Consider the following 25700-nt stretch of genomic DNA (forward strand, 5'->3'; position numbering starts at 1 on the left):
ATGCATCGTTTTGAAAAACAAGCAAGTAGATTTTAATGCCATTACTTAGAATGATGTATTTATATAGTTACTTGATTTGATTTTTTCTAGTGTTTCATAACCCTTTAAAAGGGCAGTTACTTTATAGCAACAAAAAAAAAAACAACCCCCTGCCAGGAACTGCACTTACCCAATATCTGCACTTTGCTGTATGAGTGCAGCTTCTTACAGATGCAGTGTAAGCTGGAGCGCACTGTGTGCTTTACTTAAAGGGACGCTGTACTATAACATTTGCCTACCCTTAAAGCGACACTGTAAAACAATTTTCATATAACTGCATGTAATAGACACTACTATAAAGAAGAATATGCACATATACTGATCTAAATATCCAGTATAAAACCTTTTAAAAACTTACTTAGAAGCTCCCAGTTTAGCTCTGTTGATGAGGTTATGCTGAGACACCTAGTAAAAGGGGCTGGGGAAATCAGGAAGAGCAGATACCCCCCCTTTCCTGCTTATGAAAATACTCTTTAGACAAACGGGAGCAGCAGGAAACTATAGTCCTGGGTCTACATTTGATAAGAAGGGGCTTAGTTAGGAGTCTGAAAATCAGCACAATGTTATTAAAAGAAAAACTATACATTGTTACAAAACACTCCCAGATGGGCTATATAAATAGATCATCTACAAAACCTTTATGCAAAGAAAAATCTAGTGTACAATGCTCTTTTAATGTATTCCAAATTACTTGTTATACCAACTACAGGGTATTAAACATATGGGATATTGTTCCTTCATGTTTATTTTTGTATTTGAATTAGTTTATTTTGCTCATTAAAGCCATCACCTGTTCTCACCCCTCACTGGGAGCTTAATTAGTGCTATTACTTGTTGTTTGCATAGCTTCTCTACAGAGAAAACATTTGTTACTCATATTTTCAGTATAGGTGAGAATACAACAAGCAAAAGCAACTATTTAAAATAACAAATAAATGTAAAGGAAGTGTCTGCAAAACAATTAAACACATACCAGCAGGTAAAATGGACCATTGCGAACACAGTAAAGAGGGGAAAATGTTCCTTTAAAGCAGGGCTATTAGTTTTTCAAAGACCAACAAAAATACAATGTGTAACCTCCTCTTTTAGACTACAATGTCCCTTTAAGTATAAAATTACTCAAAATGATATGAAATTGTTAATTACATTCATCTAATTGGAAAAATGCATTTAAACACATTATCAATAATAATTAATCTTTGGGCGCATTTCTTTAGCAAAAGAGATACTAAACCCAATGTTTTATTTCATGATTCAGATAGAGCAGCGATTTTAAGCAACTTTCTAATTTGCTCCTATTATCAATTTTTCTTTGTTCTCTGGCTATCTTTATTTAAAAACCAGGAGTGTAAATCTTAAGAGCCGGCCCATTTTTGGTTCAGCACCTGGGTAGCGCTTGCTGATTGATGGCTTAATGTATTCAACAATAAGCAAGCACTATCCGGGATGCAGAACCTAATATTGGCCGACTCCTAAGCTTTACATTCCTGCTTTTCAAATAAAGACACCAAGAGAACGAAGACAAATTGATAACAGAAGTAAATTAGAAAGTTGCTTAACATTGCTGCTCTATCTGAATCACAAAAGAAAACATTTGGGTTTAGTGTCCCTTTAACTATATAGTCCAGTTATATTGTATACGTAATTCAAGTGGTTTTATTAATGGAAACAGCAGCAGCTCCAGTTGGTCGAAAGCTTAGAAAACAAACATTTTGATGCGTTGGGATTGATATCAGTAGGATTATTCTCCAAAATCTTCCACCGTATTCAGCATTTTATTACAAATGACGTCAGTTGTAGCGCAGAACGTATATGTTTATGAGACCACGGTATTTATCATATAAGAAAACTAACAATACTTAGGGTAAACACAATCTCCGGATAAAATAGCATCACTGTTACTGGCTTGCTGTATAATGCTTAACATGGAATTTCATCAAATGTAAATTTCTAAAATGTAATTTATTTTTTAGAGATCTTTGTTCAGTGCCTGAATAGATTTCACTAATTGTGACCACACCTTTATAGTCTTTTTTGGATCTTCATGGTAGGTTGGTACATTAATACTGTGAAATTAATCTCCGGAGTCAAATGGTTGTTTGGCCAAACACAAGACTTCTTGGGTTGTACGGAGAATTCGATCTTAGAGGCAGAAATTGGTTGTCGACTGGTGAAATGACACAGTTTTCCTCAGGTTCCGCTGGAAGGTACTTTGGAAGTGAAGGCGCCCCTGGTTCACCTGGCTTTGGGAGGTTAGTCGAGAATGGAACACTTTGTCTACTGGTCCTTGTAGATCCTATTTCTACACAAGGCTTATTCATTAATGTTAGGGAAGAGCTGAAATAAGCAGGAAGACTGGATTCCCCTTCTGGATGATAAAGAGCTGTAGATCCTATCTCAGACTCTGAAAATTTATCTTCGCTGGCTAATTCATTCAGTAAGCTATTGGATAATCCATTTGGCGGAGGAACATATGTGCTTAAGCTGGAGCCTATAGTAGACACAAAACAGAAGTTACTTAATGCTGAAGGGCCGAGAAAATGTATACAAAATGTAATAAATAGATACTATAAGGGGGGGGGGGGGGAGAACTGTGAGATAAGGATTAGGAAAGAGCAAATATCCAGGTTTAAAAAGTCAAAATGTCAGAAATATTATAAAAGATGGATAATAAAGGGTGAGTTTTATCTTATTCATTTGTAATTCATATAAAAGGGACAGTAAAGTCAACATTAAACACTATTAAAGGGACACTCGAAAAATGTTATTGTTTAAAAAGATAGATAATCCCTTCATTACCCATTCCCCAGATTTGCATAACTAACACAGCTATATTAATACACTTTTTACCTGTGTGATTACCTTGTATCTCAACATCTTCTGACAGCCCCCTGATCACATGACTTTTTAGTTATTATCTATTGACTTGCATTTTAGCCAATTAGTGCAGTGTCTGCCACAAACCACGGCGTGAGCACAATGTTATCTATATGGCTCGCACGAACTAGCAGGCTCTTGTGAAAAGCTAATAAAAAAGCATTTGATTAAGAGGCTGTCTCTAGTGGCTTAGAAACAGGCAGAAATTTAGAGGTTTAAATGTTAAAGTATATTAATATAATAATGTTGGTTGTGAAAAGCTGGAGAAAGGATAGTAAAGGCGTTATGTATCTTTTTAAACAATTACAATTTTGGTGTCAACTGTCCCTTTAATTTAGATTAAATTAATTTAGATTAATTTAAATACAGATTTAAACAATTTTCCAATTTACTTCTATTATCAAACTTGCTTTGTTTTCTTAGTATCTTTTGTTGAAATGTAAACCAAGATAGACTGATAAGAACTCGGGAGTGTCTTTAGCATTCTATTGTAGAAGTGTTTGCAACTATGTATACCATTGCTATAAACGTTGTTGTAAACACTGCTGCCATAGAAAGTGACCATTCTGATTTGATGTGCGTTTTGTTATTTCACTATTGCTCGAACATAACTATATATTTAAAGGGACATGATTCAGAAAGAACATACAATTTTAAGCAACTTTCCAATTTACTTCTATTATTTCATTTTCTTCATTCTTTGTTATACGTTGCTGAAGGAATAGCATTTCACTATGGAAGCTAGATGAACACATCTAGTTAGCCAATCACAAGAGACAAATGTGTGCAGGCACCAGCTCCCACTAGTGTAGAATATGTGCATATTCATTTTCAACAATAGATGCCAAGAGAACAAGTACATTTGAAAATAGACGTGAATTTAAAAGCATCTTAAAATGACATGCTCTATCTGAATCATGCAAGTTTACTTTTGACTTTCCTATCCCTTTAATACCAGCAAAGGGATTAAACACATAGTTAAAGTTATCTATTGGGTGGTAATGCATTACCAATCTTGAGCTAAACATGTCTTATGATAAGTGATAAGTGACTTTGTACATTTGCTGCCCCTGATTGGCTCAGCGCCCATGTTCAGATGACTTCAAATATGAGCTGAACCTTTGCTGTTCTGTAAGCAATAGTTTAATAGCAATAAATGTCCAGCACAATGTGAGTGAGCTGTGGTGCAAATCTGTCTGAGGTTCTACACCAAAACCTCCATATACACATATGTTAAAGTTCCCATAGACAGCAGCACTCACTAATCTTTGTCATATATTTACATATTTATTGGAATCTCCCAATGGTACAAGAATCAAGACAACGTTTTGTGGGCTGTTGCCCTTAGTCATGTCATATAACTGACATGACTAAGGGCAACAGGCCCGAAACGTTGTCTTGATTCTTGTACCATTGGGAGATTCCAATAAATATGTAAATATTTGACAAAGATTAGTGAGTGCTGCTGTCTATGGGAACTTTAACATATGTGTAAGCAATAATTCCCTGTAATGTACAGAGCGAGTGGAACCGCAGTAAACATCACTTCACTACAGAAAAGGAATATGAAGGGAGTGCGGGGACTATGAAAACAATTTAAGTTATAAACCATTGGTATTTTAAAAAGTTGTTAAAATCGACCTAAATAATCATTGTAGTATTGGTGGACATGGCACATAGATTAAAACGTTTTATTTACTATCATTTTAACCTACCCTTATATGACTTCAGTTTACTATTTTTCATTCGAAGAACTTCATCTGTAATCTTTTCTATGAGAAAATCTTGTGTTTTTTCTAGTCGTATTGATTCGATTAAGGCATCGAGTCCTTTAGGGTTCTTGGCTAAACGATCCAATAGTTCTCCAGCTTTTCTCCGACTGGTTGTTTTGCACAAAATCTCTTCTGTATCATCTTTGCAAAATATTTTTTTGGAACGCAGGTAATCAAAATGTCTTTCTGCTATAATTTTGTCACACAGGTAGTGTCGTAATGATTCAATTGCCTAAAATATAGGTACAAAAGGTATTCATGAGTATTTCATATATGTCATTTCAACAGTATTTAAATTGTAACTGTTCTTAATATATATTCACATTATCTCTCAAGCTGGAGGGAAGTCACAAAATCGTAAAAGAGATACAAAACCTTTTTATAGATTTCCTCAGTACAAGAACATCCTGAAAAAATGTCTAATACATTAAAATGCCCTCTCTCAAAGAGCTATCATAGGGGCCAAATAATCAAGATGCTCCATAAGTTATAACTTGTCCGCCTGCTCTGAGGCAGCAGACAGAAATCAACCCGATCAAATACGATTGGGTTGATTGACACCCCCTGCTAGCGGCCGATTGGCAGGGGCGGTATCGCACAAGCAGTTCTGGTGAACTGCTTGTGCAATGATAAGCTGTCGGCATTCATCAATGTGCAAGGGACATGATACGCTACATCGTACCGCTCGCACTTTGATAAATATGCCCCATAGTGTTAAAATTACGTGCTTCATTGTCTTGCCCCTTATGTAATTTTAACAATAGTGACAATAAAGTGCTATGTGTTTAACTCTCGCAAAGGGGCTAAGCGCATTCTTAAAGGGACACGGTACCCAAATTTTTTCTTTTGTGATTCAGATAGAGCATGCAATTTTAAGCAACTTTCTAATGTACTCCTATTATCAAATTTTCTTCATTCTCTTGGTATGTTTATTTGAAAAGCAAGAATTTAAGTTTAGATGCCGGCCCATTTTTGGTGAACAACCTAAGTTGTCCTTGCTGATTGGACAGCACCAATAAACAAATGCTGTCCATGGTCCTGAACCACAAATTTGCTGGCTCCTTAGCTTAGATGCCTTCTTTTTCAAATAAAGATATCAAGAGAACGAAGAAAAATTGTTAACAGAAGTAAATTAGAAAGTTGCTTAAAATTGCATGCTCTATCCGAATCATGAAAGAAAAAAATTGGGTTCAGTGTTCCTTTAAAGTGCTGCTCGAGATTGGATCAGTAGCAGTTTTACCTCAAGACCAGCAGTGCTCTGCAGATCTTAAATGGGACTTTATGCGCACACATATATATATATACAGGGAGTGCAGAATTATTAGGCAAATGAGTTTTTTGACCACATCATCCTCTTTATGTATGTTGTCTTACTCCAAGTTGTATAGGCTCGAAAGCCTACTACCAATTAAGCATATTAGGTGATGTGCATCTCTATAATGAGAAGGGGTGTGGTCTAATGACATCAACACCTTATATCAGGTGTGCATAATTATTAGGCAACTTCCTTTCCTTTGGCAAAATGGGTCAAAAGAAGGACTTGACAGGCTCAGAAAAGTCAAAAATAGTGAGATATCTTGCAGAGGGATGCAGCACTCTTAAAATTGCAAAGCTTCTGAAGCGTGATCATCGAACAATCAAGCGTTTCATTCAAAATAGTCAACAGGGTCGCAAGAAGCGTGTGGAAAAACCAAGGCGCAAAATAACGGCCCATGAACTGAGAAAAGTCAAGCGTGCAGCTGCCAAGATGCCACTTGCCACCAGTTTGGCCATATTTCAGAGCTGCAACATAACTGGAGTGCCCAAAAGCACAAGGTGTGCAATACTCAGAGACATGGCCAAGGTAAGAAAGGCTGAAAGACGACCACCACTGAACAAGACACACAAGCTGAAACATCAAGACTGGGCCAAGAAATATCTCAAGACTGATTTTTCTAAGGTTTTATGGACTGATGAAATGAGAGTGAGTCTTGATGGGCCAGATGGATGGGCCCGTGGCTGGATTGGTAAAGGGCAGAGAGCTCCAGTCCGACTCAGACGCCAGCAAGGTGGAGGTGGAGTACTGTTTTGGGCTGGTATCATCAAAGATGAGCTTGTGGGGCCTTTTCAGGTTGAGGATGGAGTCAAGCTCAACTCCCAGTCCTACTGCCAGTTTCTGAAAGACACCTTCTTCAAGCAGTGGTACAGGAAGAAGTCTGCATCCTTCAAGAAAAACATGATTTTCATGTAGGACAATGCTCCATCACACGCGTCCAAGTACTCCACAGCGTGGCTGGCAAGAAAGGGTATAAAAGAAGAAAATCTAATGACATGGCCTCCTTGTTCACCTGATCTATACCCCATTGAGAACCTGTGGTCCATCATCAAATGTGAGATTTACTAGGAGGGAAAACAGTACACCTCTCTGAACAGTGTCTGGGAGGCTGTGGTTGCTGCTGCACGCAATGTTGATGGTGAACAGATCAAAACACTGACAGAATCCATGGATGGCAAGCTTTTGAGTGTCCTTGCAAAGAAAGGTGTCTATATTGGTCACTGATTTGTTTTTGTTTTGTTTTTGAATGTCAGAAATGTATATTTGGGAATGTTGAGATGTTATATTGGTTTCACTGGTAAAAATAAATAATTGAAATGGGTATATATTTGTTTTTTGTTAAGTTGCCTAATAATTATGCACAGTAATAGTCACCTGCACACACAGATATCCCCCTAAAATAGCTATAACTAAAAACAAACTAAAAACTACTTCCAAAACTATTCAGCTTTGATATTAATGAGTTTTTTTGGTTCGTTGAGAACATGGTTGTTGTTCAATAATAAAATTAATCCTCAAAAATACAACTTGCCTAATAATTCTGCACTCCCTGTATATACATACTGTATATTAAAATATATATCTCTATAGTCCTTTAGCTCTATACCAATATGGATACCTATATACCAATATATGTGTTTGTACAGTGTGTTTATGTATAGTGTAGCGTTTCTGTGGTGTGTTTGTAGTGCTTGTGTAGCATTTGCGTACTGTGTGCACTGTATGTAGTGTTTATGTTGTATGTGTTTAGTCTGACGTTCACATATATAAAAACCAAATCATGCTACAGGATACCGATGCAGGTATTTACAGTAATGCCAAGTCACACGGTCTGGTCATGTGACACACAATTTTGTCTCACGGTCACCTGGTGAGTTTAGTTTATTTGACCTGCTGAGCCTGCCGGTGTTCTGTCGATTTTTTGTAACGCTTTTACAGCGCTTGCGCAAATATACATCACCGCATTCCACATATGATGCAAAAAATGTGTGGAATGACGTATGTGTGCTCATGCGCACTTTGTCGGTAGCAAAATTTTATTGCAAGACAAGAAGCTTCATATTTTGCATCAAATCTTTGCTGAATCCAAACAGCAGTAAAGAAAACTAAACAGAAAAAATGTAAATAACTTTGCAACAATACTGCACCAATCAGCACACAGCAGCATTATAAAGAGTCCACAACTTCCTCTTTGCTGCCTTCCAGACAGCAGGTCACGTATTATATTATATATATATATATTTCTCAAGGGAAGGCCTAAAGTTCCATTCATTTTGTGCGCTTTGCTATCTCAGCAGGGCATTCCCCAATTGAGGATATTCCCGTGGGTAGACACTTTTTGGTGTGCTGTATTTTGAAAGCCATTCGTTTAAAATGCCCTCCGCTTCCGTGTTATCCGCGTCTTTGGAGTGTTTCTATCATCCTTTTTACGTGGCTGGGCTCCTAACGATGGTCTTTCTCTGCTAAGTTGGCCATACTGCTTTGCTTAGTCTCCTTTCGGAGAATCTCCGACATTCACGCTTTTGACGTGGACGGCCTCTCCTTTTTTCTGGAAGGTGTCTCCTTTATCATTTCTGGTCGTATAAAGTGCTTGTCTTCCTCCATTTTTTTATCCTTATTTCCCTGAAGACCCTCATCTTTGTGTGGCTCTCTGCCTGAAATCACCTGGCTAGGACCAAATCCTCCCACGCCTTTCAGCTGGGTCAACTTCTCATTTCCTATATTCCTCCTTTCAAAAATAATTCCTGTCATGATTCAGATAGAGCATACAATTTTAAACAACTTTCCAATTTAATTCTGTTATGTAATTTGCTTTTTTCTCTTAAGAGCTTGGAGCTAGCTGCTGATTGGTTGCTGCACATATAAACCTCTTATCATTGGCTTACCAATGTGTTCAGCTAGCTCCCAGTAGGGAATTGCTGCCCCTACAATAAAGGATAACAAGAGAATAAATAAAAAGTGATCATAGAAGCAAATTCGAATAGATACATTTTAGGGTTACCTTTTTATTGTTTGGTTGATACACACTTCCTGTGACATCACATTCTGTGATGTCATTAAATATGCTAATTAGTGCACACTATGCAATATTTTTGGCAGGTCTGTATTTACTGCGCAGCATAGAGACTAATATCTGGGACAATAACAACCACAGGCCTATGCTGTCCACTACTGAGCATGTTCACTTACGTTTTTCTACTGATCATACCAAAATAAGTGACTTTAAAACTTTATAGCTAAGCAACCACTGCTGAAAAAGCAGCTCACTAAACAGATCTGGCCAATGCCAAATATCATGCATTTTATGTTAAGGGATTTTTATTTCTTTTTCAAAATTTCTGAAATACTCTATTATAGAGCATACTGTTTTTGCATTACCCCTTTAAACAACTCCTTTTTTATATGGCTGTTCCAGTGAGAGATAATACGTGTTTCATCTGCATGTACTGCTGAACTGCACATAACGCTATATATAGCAGGTTGGGAATTGGCAGCTACTACAGGAAGGGTGGCTGATACTGACAGGTGAGGGAGGAACCTCTTTACTATATAAGGTTACACCTGCAGTTATTATCTTGTTGCTAGTGACTATAGACTGAGGCAGGAGTTAATACTAACTAGTGTCCAAATGACACTGGCTTTTAAAGGGATAGGATAATCAATAGAATGTACACTGGCTTTTAAAGGGATAGGATAATCAATAGAATGTACACTGGCTTTTAAAGGGATAGGATAATCAATAGAATGTACACTGGCTTTTAAAGGGATAGGATAATCAATAGAATGTACACTGGCTTTTAAAGGGATAGGATAATCAATAGAATGTACACTGGCTTTTAAAGGGATAGGATAATCAATAGAATGTACACTGGCTTTTAAAGGGATAGGATAATCAATAGAATGTACTAATGACACTTTGCAGTGGAGAGATAAACAATAAAAAAGGAACTAATGTGTCAGCCAAGCCAGAGCGTGGAATGTACGTATAATTCCGCTTCCTGATAACCTCAGGGATCTATTAGTGTGCCTATCTGCGCATTAGATGGAAAATATTAGAGACATGAAACCCACATTTTTTACTTTCATAATTTAGGAGCATGCAATTCCAAACAACTTTCTAATTTACTTCTATTATCACATTTTCTTTGTTTTCATGGTATCTTTTGTTGAAAAGCAGGGACATATGCTCAGGAGCGTGCACGTGTCTGGAGAACTATATGGCAGCAGTTTTGTAAGAATGTTATCCATTTGCAAGAGCACTAGATGTCAGCACTATGTCCTGTCATGTAGTGCTACAGACACCTACCTAGGTAGCTCTTCAACAAAGAATAACATGGGAAATAATCAAATTTCATAATCGAAGTAAGTTGGATATATATAATATGCAGAGTTCAGCCAATTACATGGATAGCGACCTCTCTTCTGTATAATATGCAGAGTTCGACCAATTACATGGCTACCGACCAATCCTCTGTATAATATGCAGAGTTCGACCAATTACATGGCTAGCGACCATGCCTCTGTATAATATGCAGAGTTCAGCCAGTTACATGGATAGCGACCTCTCTTCTGTATAATATGCTGAGTTCGACCAATTACATGGCTACCGACCAATCCTCTGTATAATATGCAGAGTTCGAGCAATTACATGGCTACCGACCAATCCTCTGTATAATATGCAGAGTTCGACCAATTACATGGCTACCGACCAATCCTCTGTATAATATGCAGAGTTCAGCCAGTTACGCAGCAACTGACCTCTTCTCTGTATAATATGCAGAGTTCAGCCAATTACATTGATAGCAACCTCTCCTTTGTATAATAAGCAGAGTTCAGCCAATTACACGGCTACCGACCAATCCTCTGTATAATATGCAAAGTTCAGCTAATTACATGGATAATGATTGTACCTCTGTATAATATGTAGAATTCAGCCAATTACATGGCTAGCGACCGCACCTCTGTAATAATATGCAGAGTTCAGCCAATTACATGGCTAGCGACAGCGCTTCTGTATAATATGCAGAATTCAGCCAATTACATGGCTGCCCACCACTCCTCTGAATAATAAGCAGAGTTCAGACAATTACATCGCTAGCAACCACTCCTCTGTATAATGTGCAGAGTTTAGCCAATTACATGGCTAGCAACAGCACCTCTATATAATATGCAGAGTTCAGCCAATTACATGACTACCGACAGCTCCTCTATAATCTGCAGAGTTCAGCCAATTACATCGCTAGCGACCACCCCTGTGTATAATATGCAGTGTTCAGCCAATTACATGGCTACCCACCACTCCTCTGAATAATATGCAGAGTTCAGCCAATTATATGGCTAGCGATTGTGCCTCTGTATAATATGCAGAGTTCAGCCAATTACATGGCTACCGACCACTCCTCTGTATAATATACAGAGTTCAGCCAATTACAGGGCAACCGACCACTCCTCTGTATAATATGCACAGTTCAGCCAATTACATGGCTAGCGACTTCGCCTCTATATAGTATGCAGAGTTTAGCCAATTACATGACAAGCAATTGTGCCTCTGTATGTATATTTGTATGTAGAGTTCAGCCAATTACATGGCTAGCGACAGCGCCTCTATATAATATTGCAGAGTTCAGCCAATTACATGGCTAGCGACAGTGCCTCTATATAATATTGCAGAGTTCAGCCAATTACATGGCTAGCGACAGCGCCTCTATATAATATGCAGAGTTCAACCAATTACATGGCTACCGACCACTCCTCTACAATCTGCAAAGTTCAGCCAATTACATCGCTAGCGACCACTCCTGTGTATAATATGCAGTGTTTAGCCAATTACATGGCTACCGGCCACTCCTCTGTATAACATAGTAGATAAGGTTGAAAAAAGACCGAAGTCCATCGAGTTCAACTGATACAAATCTAAAATACTTGCAAAAAGCTCCAGTTAAGCTTAAATAAGCCCACTAAAAGGTGACCCATTTAATACTAGCAATCATATCCATGAATTTTGTTTATATACAGAAATGTATCCAGACTATTTTTAAATGTATCTAGGGTATTGGCATTTACTACCTCCTTTGGTAATGAGTTCCACAATTTTATTGCTCTTACAGTAAAAAAAACGTTTCCGTTGCAGGAGATTAAATCTCCTTTCCTCCAACCTTAAATTGTGACCTCTTGTCAGAAACAATTTTCTTGGAATAAACAGAGCTTCTGCCATCTCTGTATATGGGCCTTGAATATATTTATATAAAGTAATCTTGTCGTCTTTCAAGCGTCTTTTTTCGAAAGAAAACAGACCCAGTTTGGCTAGCCTCTCCTCATAGGTTAAATTCTCCAATCCCCTTATTAGCTTTGTAGCCCTTCTCTGATTTTTTTCTAGTTCTGCAATATCTTTTTTTTGCGATCAGTCCCCAGAACTGCACTCCAAACTCAAGGTGAGGTCTTACCAGGGCTTTATATAGTGACAGAATTATGCTTTCCTCCCGTGACTGAATGCCTCTTTAAATACATGCTAGTATCTTATTAGCCTTTGAAGCCGCTGCCCTGCATTGTGCATCCATCTTTAGCTTGTTATCTATTACTACTCCCAAATCCCTTTTCTCCTCTGTTTGGCTAAGTCTTGTCCCATTTAAAAAATACGTTGCCTGCTTATTTTTACTTCCAAAATGTAGAACCTTGCATTTTTCTGTATTAAATCTCATTTTCCATTTACCTGCCCATACTTCTAATTTTTGCAGATACCTTTGTAATGAAAGTCCATCCTGCTCTGACCTAATGACCTTTCTTAACTTAGTATCATCTGCAAAAATAGAGATGTCACTATTTAATCCTTGCTCCAAGTCATTTATAAAAATATTAAAAAGAACAGGGCCAGTACTGATCCATGGGGGACTCCACTGATTACCTTTGTCCATTCTGAGTATGATCCATTTACTACTACTCGTTGCTCCCTATCTTTTATCCAGTTATTTATCCATAAGCTAACATTTTCAGCTATTCCCAGTCCCTTAATTTTGTGCATTAATCTCTCATGTGGCACTGTATCAAATGCCTTTGCAAAATCTAAGTATATCACATCAACTGATCCCCCTTTATCTATATTTTTACTTACTTCCTCGTAGAATCTAATTAAATTAGTTTGACATGATCTATTTCTCCTAAAACCATGCTGATTAGAACTCATAATCTTGTTTACACGAATATGCTCATCAATATAATCCTTTATAATCCCTTCAAATATCTTCCCCACTATTGATGTCAGACTAACTGGTCTATAGCTTCCTGGATAATCCCTGCTTCCCTTTTTGAAGAGTGGCACCACATCAGCTTTACGCCAATCCTTGGGTACCATGCCTGAGGATAATGAGTCTTGAAAAAATAAGAGTAGAGGTTTGTCTATAACAGCGCTAAATTTCCTTAAGACCCTTGGGTGTATTCCATCTGGGCCTGGAGTTTTATTTACCTTAATATTATCCAGTTTTTTCCTGATATCCTCTAAACATAACCCAATTAATGGTATGGACTGGCATGTTCTATTTTGTTCCAAAGTATCATCCAATGGTTCCTCTCTTGTGTATACTGAAGAAAAAAAACTGGTTTAGTACCTCAGCCTTCTCCCTGTCATTATTTATCATGCTACCTCCACGCATTTTAATGTACCTATATTGTAAACTACACTGTTCTATCCCTATACCGGCGCCCCCGGAGCCTCCCGCAACTCAATAAAGTTACTAACCCCTAAACCGCCGCTCCTAGACCCTGCCGCAACTCTTATAAATGTATTAACCCCTAAACCGCCGCTCCTAGACCCTGCCGCAACTCTTATAAATGTATTAACCCCTAAACCGCCGCTCCTAGACCCTGCCGCAACTCTTATAAATGTATTAACCCCTAAACCGCCGCTCCCGGACACCGCTGCCACCTACAGTATACCTAGTAACCCCTATCCTGCCCCCCCTACACCGTCGCCCTCTATTATAAAGTTATTAACCCCTATCCTGCTGATCCCGCACCTCTACGCAACTAAATAAATAGTTTAACCCCTAAACCGCCGATCCCTGAACCCGCCGCAACCTATATTAAACCTATTAACCCCTATCCTGCCCCCCCTACACCGTCGCCACCTATAATAAATTTAATAACCCCTAATCTGCCCCCCTTACACCGTCGCCACCTATAATAAATTTATTAACCCCTAATCTGCCCCCCACTACACCGCCGCCACTGTAATAAAATTATTAACCCCTAAACCTAAGTCTAACCCTAACGCCCCCCTAACTTAAATATTAATTAAATAAATCTAAATAAATTAACTATTATTAACTAAATGAATCCTATTTAAAACTAAATACTTACCTTTAAAATAAACCCTAATATAGCTACAATATAAATAATAATTATATTCTAGCTATCTTAGGATTTATTTTTATTTTACAGGTACCTTTCAATTTATTTTAACCAGGTACAATAGCTATTAAATAGTTATTAACTATTTAATAGCTTACCTAGCTAAAATAAAGAGAAATTTACCTGTAAAATAAAAACTAACCTAAGTTACAATTACACCTAACACTACACTATACTTTAATAAATTATTCCTATTTAAAACTAAATACTTACCTGTAAAATAAATCCTAAGATAGCTACAATATAATTAATAATTATATTATAGCTATTTTAGGATTAATATTTATTTTACAGGTAACTTTGTATTTATTTTAGCTAGTTAGAATAGTTATTAAATAGTTATTAACTATTTAATAACTATCTAGCTAAAAGAAATACAAAATTACCTGTAAAATAAATCCTAACTTAAGTTACAATTAAACCTAATACTACACTATCATTAAATTAATTAAATAAACTACCTACAAATAACTACAATTAAATACAATTACATAAACTAAATAAAGTACAAAAAATAAAAAAAGCTAAGTTACAAAAAAAAAAAAAATAAGTTACAAACATGTTAAAAATATTACAACAATTTTAAGCTACTTACACCTAATCTAAGCCCCCTAATAAAATAACAAACCCCCCCAAAATAAAAAAATGCCCTACCCTATTCTAAATTAAATAAAGTTCAAAGCTCTTTTACCTTACCAGCCCTTAAAAGGGCCATTTGTGGGGGCATGCCCCAAAGAAAACAGCTCTTTTGCCTGTAAAAGAAAAATACAACCCCCCCCAACATTAAAACCCACCACCCACATACCCCTAATCTAACTCAAACCCCCCTTACAAAAACCTAACACTAATCCCCTGAAGATCATCCTACCTTGTCTTCACTCAGCCGAGCAGCGATGGAACCGAAGTGGACATCCGGAGCGGAAGAAGTTAATCCTCCAAGCGGCGCTGAAGAAATCTTCCATCCGATGAAGTCATCATCCAGGCGGCGCTGAAGAAAAGTCTTCGATCTGGCCGATGTCATCTTCAAAGAGGCGCTGAAGAGGTCTTCTATCCGGGCGATGTCATCTTCCAAGCCGGGTCTTGAATCTTCCTTCCGCCGACGCGGAACCTCCTTCTTCACCGACGGACTACGACGAATGAAGGCTCCTTTAAGGGACGTCATCCAAGATGGCGTCCCCTCAATTCCGATTGGCTGATAGGATTCTATCAGCCAATCGGAATTAAGGTAGGAAAAATCTGATTGGCTGATGGAATCAGCCAATCAGATTGAGCTCGCATTCTATTGGTTGTTCCGATCAGCCAATAGAATGCGAGCTCCATTTGATTGGCTGATTGGATCAGCCAATCGGATTGAACTTGAATCTGATTGGCTGATTCCATCAGCCAATCAGAATTTTCCTACCTTAATTCCGATTGGCTGATAGAATCCTATCAGCCAATCGGAATTGAGGGGACGCTATCTTGGATGACGTCCCTTAAAGGAGCCGTCATTCGTCGTAGTCCGTCGGTGAAGAAGGAGGTTCCGCGTCGGCGGAAGGAAGATTCAAGACCCAGCTTGGAAGATGACTTCGCCCGGATAGAAGACCTCTTCAGCGCCTCTTTGAAGATGACATCGGCCGGATCGAAGCCTTTTCTTCAGCGCCGCCTGGATGATGACTTCATCGGATGGAAGATTTCTTCAGCGCCGCTTGCAGGATTAACTTCTTCCGCTCCGGATGTCCACTTCGGTTCCATCGCTGCTCGGCTGAGTGAAGACAAGGTAGGATGATCTTCAGGGGATTAGTGTTAGGTTTTTGTAAGGGGGGTTTGGGTTAGATTAGGGGTATGTGGGTGGTGGGTTTTAATGTTGGGGGGGGGTTGTATTTTTCTTTTACAGGCAAAAGAGCTGTTTTCTTTGGGGCATGCCCCCACAAATGGCCCTTTTAAGGGCTGGTAAGGTAAAAGAGCTTTGAACTTTATTTAATTTAGAATAGGGTAGGGCATTTTCTTTATTTTGGGGGGGTTTGTTATTTTATTAGGGGGCTTAGATTAGGTGTAAGTAGCTTAAAATTGTTGTAATATTTTTAACATGTTTGTAACTTATTTTTTTATTTTTTGTAACTTAGCTTTTTTTATTTTTTGTACTTTAGTTAGTTTATGTAATTGTATTTAATTGTAGTTATTTGTAGGTAGTTTATTTAATTAATTTAATGATAGTGTAGTATTAGGTTTAATTGTAACTTAAGTTAGGATTTATTTTACAGGTAATTTTGTATTTCTTTTAGCTAGGTAGTTATTAAATAGTTAATACCTATTTAATAACTATTCTAACTAGCTAAAATAAATACAAAGTTACCTGTAAAATAAATATAAATCCTAAGATAGCTAGAATATAATTATTAATTATATTGTAGCTATCTTAGGATTTATTTTACAGGTAAGTATTTAGTTTTAAATAGGAATAATTTATTTAATGATAGTGTAGTGTTAGGTGTAATTGTAACTTAGGTTAGGATTTATGTTACAGGTACATTTCTCTTTATTTTAGCTAGGTAAGCTATTAAATAGTTAATAACTATTTAATAGTTATTGTACATGGTTAAAATAAATTGAAAGGTACCTGTAAAATAAATATAAATCCTAAGATAGCTAGAATATAATTATTATTTATATTGTAGCTATATTAGGGTTTATTTTAAAGGTAAGTATTTAGTTTTAAATAGGATTCATTTAGTTAATAAGAGTTAATTTATTTAGATTTATTTAATTAATATTTAATTTAGGGGGGCGTTAGGGTTAGGGTTAGACTTAGGTTTAGGGGTTAATAATTTTATTACAGTGGCGGCGGCATAGTGGGGGGCAGGATAGGGGTTAATACATTTATTATAGGTGGCGACGGTGTAGGGGGGGCAGATTAGGGGTTAATACATTTAATATAGGTTGCGGCGGGTTCAGGGAGCAGCGGTTTAGGGGTTAATACATTTATTATAGTTGCGGAGGGCTCCGGGAGCGGCGGTTTAGGGGTTAATATGTATAGAGTAGCTTGCGGTGGGCTCCGGGAGCGGCGGTTTAGGGGGTAATAACTTTATTTAGTTGCGGCGGTGTAGGGGGGACAGATTAGTGGTGTTTAGACTTGGGGTACATGTTAGGGTGTTAGGTGTAGACAGCTCCCATAGAAATCAATGGGATGTCTGTCAGCAGCGAACTTGTACTTTCGCTATGGTCAGACTCCCATTGATTCCTATGGGATCCGCCGCCTTCAGGGGTGGCGGATTGAAAACCAGGTACGCTGGGCCGTAAAAGTGCCGAGCGTACCTGCTAGTTTTTTGATAACTAGCAAAAGTAGTGAGAATGTGCCGCACTTGTGTGCGGAACATCTGGAGTGACGTAAGAATCGATCTGTGTCGGACTGAGTCCGGCGGATCGATGCTTATGTCACAAAATTCTACTTTTGCTGGTCTCGAGCCTTTGATAACTAAGGCGTATCAGCCTCGCCACAAATACGCTGCGGAATTCCAGCGTATTTGAGGTTGACGGCTTGATAACTAGGCCCCATTGGCTTTGATTTTTTATTTTTATAACCATATGGTATTTGTTGATATGTATATTTATTTAACAAAGTTTTAAATATTATCCATTTATCCTCTGTATTTTTATTAGAGAATACATTGTCCCAATTTATATTATTTAATGATTTCCTTAAATCGTTGAATTTTGCTTTCTTAAAGTTAAAAGTCTTAGTTAAACCTTTAAGACACTGCTTATGAAAATAGATTTCAAATGTGACCAGGTTATGATCACTGTTACCCAAATGTTCTTTGACTTCTATGTTTATTATTATATCTGTATTGTTTTATAGCAATATATCCAATATAGTTCCAATATATATATCCAATATATAAATATATATAAATATATAAATCCAATATAGTTGGCTCTTCTATTAATTGTGACAAGAAGTTATTCCTGAGAACGTTTATAAATCTATCCCCCTTAGCTGAATTACTAGTTTCATTGGCCCAGTTTATATCAGGGTAGTTAAAATCTCCCATAATTACAGCACTGTTATTAGCAGCCTTACCTATTTGTATTAGAAGTTGAGTTTCCTCCGGGTCACTAAGGTTGGGGGGCTTGTAGCATGTTCTTAGTAATACTTTTTAAGGTTTTTTCCCCCACTCTTTATTTCAACCCACAGGGTCTCTACATTGTCGCCTGTATCATAAATATCTTCCCTTATTGTAGGTTTAAGGTTAGGTTTAATATACATGCATATTCCTCCACCCCTTTTATTATTCCTGTCCCTCCTAAATAAAGTATACCCCTCAAAGTTAACTGCCCAGTCATGTGAATCATCCCATCAAGTTTCAGTTATACTGATAACATCATAGTCCTCTTCTGCAACTAAGAGCGTCAGCTCCCCCATTTTACCTGTCATGTTTCTTGCATTTGCTGTCATACATTTAATTTTCATGTGCTTTCTGCTGCTACTTGGTGCGCTTTCCTCTATACTTTCTAATGTGACATTTCTTAAGTCATCCCTTCCTTGAGATATTAAGGGAGTGACCTATTCACAGACTGATCTCTCTGTTCTATTGTGTTCTAACTGACCCTCAGCCAATTACATCGCTAGCGACCACTCCTCTGTATAATATGCAGAGTTTAGCCAATTGCATGGCTAGCGACAGCACCTCTATATAGGTTGGTGGGGAGTGCTGTGTATTACACTAGTATTATGTACTGTATATTAGGTTATATACCTCTGCTAGCTCTGTGCATATTGTGTAGCTGGTCCTGTGAGGTTGGTACTTTTATTGATTCAGATGGGTTACACCTAATATACAGTACATAATACTAGTCTAATACACAGCACATCCCACCCAACACATATCGAACTTCAGAATTTACAAATCAAATCCAAACTGAATACATCCGAATTTATTTGAATCCAAATGAATCCAAAACTAATACATTTGAATGTATCCGAATTCGACTCGATCCAAAAACGAAATTCGAATAATTTCCGAATTGGTCCGAAATAAACCGGAACAAATTTTTCAGCCGCGCACAAGTCTACTACCAACCACTCCTCTATAATCTGCAGAATTTAGCCAATTACATCGCTAGCGAACACTCGTCTGTATAATATGCAGAGTTTAGCCAATTACATGGCTACTGACCACTCCTCTATAGTCTGTAAATTTCAGCCATTTACATCGCTAACGACCACCCCTGTGTATAATATGCAGTGTTCAGCTAATTACATGGCTACCAACCACTCCTCTATAATCTGCAGAGTTCAGCCAATTACATCACTAGCGACCACTCCTGTGCATAATATGCAGGGTTCAGCCAATTACATGGCTAGTGACCACTTTTCTGTATAATATGCAGAGTTCAGACAATTACATGGCTTACGATCGTATCTCTGTATAATATGCAGAGTTCAGCCAATTACATGGCTAGCAACAGCACCTCTATATAATATGCAGAGTTAAGCCAATTACATTGATAGTGACCACTCCTATGTATAATATGCAGAGTTCAGCCAATTACATGGCTACCGACCACTCCTCTGTATAATATGCAGAGTTCAGATAATTACATGGCTAGCGACTGGACCTCTGTATAATATGCAGAGTTCAGACAATTACATGGCTAGCGATCACTCCTCTGTATAATATGCAGAGTTCAGCCAATTACATGGCTTGCGACCATGCCTCTGTATAATATGCAGAGTTCAGCCAATTACATGGCTTGTGACCATGCCTCTGTATAATATGCAGAATTCAGCCAATTACATGGCTTGCGACCATGCCTCTGTATAATATGCAGAGTTCAGTCAATTACATGGCTAGCGACCATGCCTCTGTATAATATGCAGACTTCAGCCAATTACACGGCTACCAACCAATCCTCTGTATAATATGCAAAGTTCAGCCAATTACATGGCTAGCGATCACTCCTCTGTATAATATGCAGAGTTCAGATAATTACATGGCTAGCGATCACTCCTCTGTATAATATGCAGAGTTCAGATAATTACATGGCTAGCGATCACTCCTCTGTATAATATGCAGAGTTCAGATAATTACATGGCTAGCGATCACTCCTCTGTATAATATGCAGAGTTCAGCCAATTACATTGCTAGCGACCAATCCTCTGTATAATATGCAGATTTCAGATAATTACATGGCTAGCGACCGTACCTCTGTATAATATGCAGAGTTCAGCCATTTATATGCTAGCGACCAATCCTCTGTATAATATGCAGAGTTCAGATAATTACATGGCTAGCGACCGTACCTCTGTATAATATGCAGAGTTCAGCCAATTACATGGCTAGCGATCACTCCTCTGTATAATATGCAGAGTTCAGCCAATTACATGGCTAGCGACCATGCCTCTGTATAATATGCAGAGTTCAGCCAATTACATGGCTAGCGATCATGCCTCTGTATAATATGCAGAGTTCAGCCAATTACATGGCTAGCGACCATGCCTCTGTATAATATGCAGAGTTCAGCCAATTACATGGCTAGCGACCATGCCTCTGTATAATATGCAGAGTTCAGCCAATTACATGGCTAGCGACCATGCCTCTGTATAATATGCAGAGTTCAGCCAATTACATGGCTAGCGACCATGCCTCTGTATAATATGCAGAGTTCAGCCAATTACATGGCTAGCGACCATGCCTCTGTATAATATGCAGAGTTCAGCCAATTAGATGGCTAGCGACCATGCCTCTGTATAATATGCAGAGTTCAGCCAATTAGATGGCTAGCGACCATGCCTCTGTATAATATGCAGAGTTCAGCCAATTACATGGCTAGCGACCATGCCTCTGTATAATATGCTGAGTTCAGCCAATTACATGGCTAGCGACCATGCCTCTGTATAATATGCTGATATGCTCTTGAGTTTCTCAGCCTGCTTGTCCTCCCCAGCAGACATCCAGCACATACAGTATTCAGTCCTCACCGTCGTATACACAAAACAACTGTAGCCTCAGAAAGCCAGCAGATTCCATAGCTTGTAAGTGCAGAATAGCCAGCAAAAAGCTTCACTTCAAAACTGTATGCAGGATATGTTCAGCTTTTGGGTGCACTGAAAATGATTTCACAGGACTATAAAATAAGGTACTTGTAGCATGGAAATAAAGCAAATTTTTTTACATCTATTAAAATATATTGAGCATAAACATGCTGCAAACAAAATCAATTGCATTTACATAATTTAATATCCCAAGTTTACTGGCACATTTTATATTACAATCTCAAAGTATTGTAATGTTCCTTGAATCTTGAACACTATCTCTGTATATAGACCCAGTGCCTCTAGGATACAGTGTATCTCAGACCTCCCAACTGTCTTTATTTCAGTGGGACAGTCTCTAATTCTGAGCTCTCTACCTCTGAGACATTTATATGTCCCTCTTTGCAGAATTTCCCTTAGATCTGCCCAGTCATGCCCACCGTTCACCCAGACATGCCCATAACCCCGCCCACTATTCACCACATGACCAGCCTTCCAACACAGCCCCACCCACAAAACAGCAATGACCCTCCTCAAACTCCCAAGTCCCAAAGAACTAGCCTCAACTTTTGGGAGGCATCTTGTATATATTGCAGCATATGGATCTATGTTTAAAAACTAATTGTATCCATTTGTAGCAAGCAGAAAAAAAGCTTATTCTCTCTATATTTCTTTTTTTTTTTTTTTTACAGGAAAGAGGAAAATATGAGAGAACAAGAAATAATGATAAATATAACTTGCTTTGTACATGTAGGGTCCATGTTTTATTTTAGTGTATAGTTATAAATGTAAATTCACAGCCCATGGAGAAATAATTTCTCATTCACCTTTATTTTACTTACATCTTTTTTAACTTCAGCCATTTCATCTTCAGTCAGTTTGATGGGATTCATGACGTTTCTACGTAGTGATTAACCCCTTGCACGCCCAGAACATACGACAGATAGCAGTGGAACAAAGAATTGTGTCCCTTTTAGTGAAAAAAAATGAGTTTCCAGAACAAAACAGGAAAACTAAACAAAGACCAAGCAAATCTGAGAGCAGCAGCATATGCAGTGGTGCATATAGAAAAAGTTTTCCCCTTCCTGTAAGGACACAGATTACCAACAGTATTTTACAGACGGCTTCCTGGTGACGTAGATAGTGACACTTCCTGGTCTGTTTTGTAAAACATTGACTGCTTGTTGGAACATTACACAACAGTGGTTTCAGGTTTGCAGGGGTGCAGAAGGTGCACTTTTTTGGGTGTAGAATTACAAGTTGTGCTGGAGGAAAGAAAAACCTAGTTTTGTGAGCAAAAAGTGCAGACTTTAGTAAATTCATATAGGACTGAAAACAGTTCTTGTTTGTCACCACCACAAAAATGTCACCTGTGTCATAGTGTCACATAAAACATTGGGGCCGAGGTGGTTTAGGCCTCTAAGTGATATTTAAGGGGGCGCTTGTGAATAAATGCACAAAACATGACTGCTGCAGGTTAAATGGATATTGAAGTATTTTTTTAGGTTAATTATAGGGATGTGAAACCTCAATGTTTTTTTGCTCATGATTTAGATAGAGCATACAATTTTAAACAACGTTTACATTTACTTATATTATTTCATTTGCTTAGTTCTCTTGGCATCCTTTGTTGAAAAGCATACCAAGGTTGGTTCAGGTGCTGAGAGCAAGCTGCTGATTCTTATCTGCTCATATATGCCTCTTTTAATTGGCTTACGGGTGTGTTCAGCTAGCTCCCAGTAGTACATTGCTGCTCCTTCAAAAAAGGGTACCAGGAGAATGAAGAAAATAATAAATGTAAACTGGAAATTGTTTAAAAATTCTCTATTTGAATCATTAAAGAAAAGAATTGTCCCTTTTAGCACAGCAATGCAAAATATCTGCATACAAAATAAATAAGGATTTAAATCTATGATTTTCTTAGCTAGATATACATTGTTCTGCAGTCTGGGACACAGCAATTGATTAGGTAGGAAGAGCTATAAAGGAATTTGTGCACCTATTAGCCAGGGTGCTTTGTCTTGTGCTCTGAACCGCAGGGAGCACTAGTAGTGCTTATAGTCCAAGTGGTGAGTTAAAGGGCAATGTTGAAACACTTGAAAGTGCTGCAGCATAGCTGTAAAAAGCTAAATAGAAAATATCACCTGAACATTTCTATGTAAAGAAGAAAGATATTTTACCTAAGTATTCAAACCCCATTGCAAAGGACTTTAAGCAGCAAATCAGTATGTCTGTCCCGGGACAGCTAAGGGAGTGAGCTTCATGCACACTCATTATTTCCCTATTCAGTTTAAGGAAGTTTACAATGAAATCTCATGAGAGTTAAGTGAAATCTCATGAGATCCCAGTAAAACAGTTCATGACCTCAGCACTGTTGATGCTGATTGGCCACTGTTCATTTCTTTTTTTTTTTTACCTGCAGCTGAGCAGCAGCTGAATTATAACTTTTTACACAGAACTTGCTGAGCTGAGGAGATTGTGAGGTAAAATATCTTCCTTTTTTACATAGAGATGCTCAGGTGATATTTTCCTGTCAGCTTTTTACAGTTATACTGCATCAGTTTCAAGTGATTTAACATATGAGTATTATGTCCCTTAAAGTCTTGCGCTTAGCACCTTAAAAAATGTGCACTTTTGATGACCTGATGTAAAGTGTTAGTACTTGAAAATAAATGTAATGCTGCTCTAAACTATTAACTCCTTACGCACCCTCACCCCCAGCGCAACCTAACCCTGCTACACTATTAACCCATAACCTAACCACCACCTAACTTATTAAGCCCTAAACTGTCGATACCTCCATCTCAAACTGCCCCTACACTACTTAAACCCGTAACTGATAACTCCCCCTAAACTATCACCCCTTAACTTACTTAACATAAAAATCTAAAACTACAGAAAAAAAAACATTACAAAAAACAACAACAAAACACTACCAAAAATATAAAACCCCACACAGTAAGGCCTATCTTAAAACTAAGGTCCCCTTTAAAAAAAAAAGCCCACCCCAAAATAAAAAACCCTTTACTAACACTAAAATCTACTCTGATAAGGGCAGTTGGTAGGGCATTGCCCTAAAGTGATTATAGCTCTTTTGCATAAAAAATCCTATTCTAAGAAAATACAAAACCCTATGCTAAAAAAAAATGCCCACCCAAAAAAGGCCTATTGATTATAACTCTTTTTTTTTAATTTTAAATTCCTGTTTAAAGAAAAAAAAAAAAAAAACTATAAAAATTGTTGCTCTGAGAAGCTCTTTTGCATAAAAAATCCTATTTTAAGAAAATAAAAACCCCATGCTAAAAAAAAACGGCCAACCCAAAAAGGCCTAAGGCTAAACTTCAAAGATGTTACGCACCCAACTTAAGTCTCGCTCCTAGATGGGCAGCTGCTGCACCAAGGTGGTGCTCCTCTTCTGTCTTCATCCATGGTCCATATTTCGCTATGGCGGCACCCAACCGGTCTTCATCAGGGCAAGTTTTAGTTTAGGTTTTTTAAGATAGGCTTTTTATTGGGGGGTTACTTTGGTTTTAGAAGAGTATTTTTTTGAAAAGCAAAATGCTCTTTTAAGGGCAATTTTTAGAGTAGGTTTTAGTGTTACTATAGGGCTTTTAACTTTGGGGTGAGTTTTTTTTTAAGGGGACTTTAGTGTTAGTATAGAAATAACTGTTTGTTTATTTTTGGTAGTGTTCTTTTTATTTTGTAATGTGTTTGTTATTTTTTGTAATGTTAGTATTGTTTTATTTTGTGTAACTTAGGGGTGTTAGGTTAGGGGTCTTGGGGGGGTGTTAGCTGTTAGGGGGTTAAGTAGTGTAGGGGTAGTTTGTGGTGGGGTTGTGGCAGTATAGAAGTTAAGTAGAGTAGGAAGGTTATTGTAGTGGCGGTTTAGGGGTTAAGTAGTGTATAAGTTATTGCGGTGAGGTTGTGGCAGTTAAGAGGTTAAGTAAGTCAGGGGGATAATGCGGTGGGTTTGTGGTGGATTAGGGGTTAAGTAGGTTCAGGGGATTATTTGGTGGGGTAGTGGCAGTGTATGGGTAAAGTAGGTTAAGGGGATAATGCAACAGGGTATTGGCTATGTAGGGGTTAAGTAGGTTAGGGGGATAATGCTGTGGGGTATTGGCTATGTAGGGGTTAAGTAGGTTAGGGGGATAAGGCTGTGGGGTATTGGCTATGTAGGGGTTAAGTAGGTTAGGGGGATAATGCTGTGGGGTATTGGCTATGTAGGGGTTAAGTAGGTTAAGGGGATAATGCAACGGGGTATTGGCTATGTAGGGGTTAA

At 37.9% G+C, this 25700-nt stretch overlaps 1 protein-coding gene across 1 annotated transcript; it reads right to left on the reverse strand.

Moving 5' to 3' along the window:
- Positions 1-1795: 1795 nt before the first annotated feature.
- BCL10 (BCL10 immune signaling adaptor) lies at positions 1796-22544 on the reverse strand. The gene is made up of 3 exons (XM_053693882.1): positions 22264-22544; positions 4632-4920; positions 1796-2530 (listed from the first exon to the last, which is right to left on the reverse strand). The coding sequence occupies exons 1-3, from the start codon at positions 22312-22314 to the stop codon at positions 2127-2129; spliced, it is 744 nt and encodes a 247-aa protein (XP_053549857.1). The 5' UTR covers positions 22315-22544; the 3' UTR covers positions 1796-2126.
- Between the last annotated feature and the right edge of the window lie 3156 nt (positions 22545-25700).

This window comes from Bombina bombina, chromosome 10 (genome assembly GCF_027579735.1).
Source record: "Bombina bombina isolate aBomBom1 chromosome 10, aBomBom1.pri, whole genome shotgun sequence".
NCBI classification, from domain to species: Eukaryota; Metazoa; Chordata; class Amphibia; order Anura; family Bombinatoridae; genus Bombina; species Bombina bombina.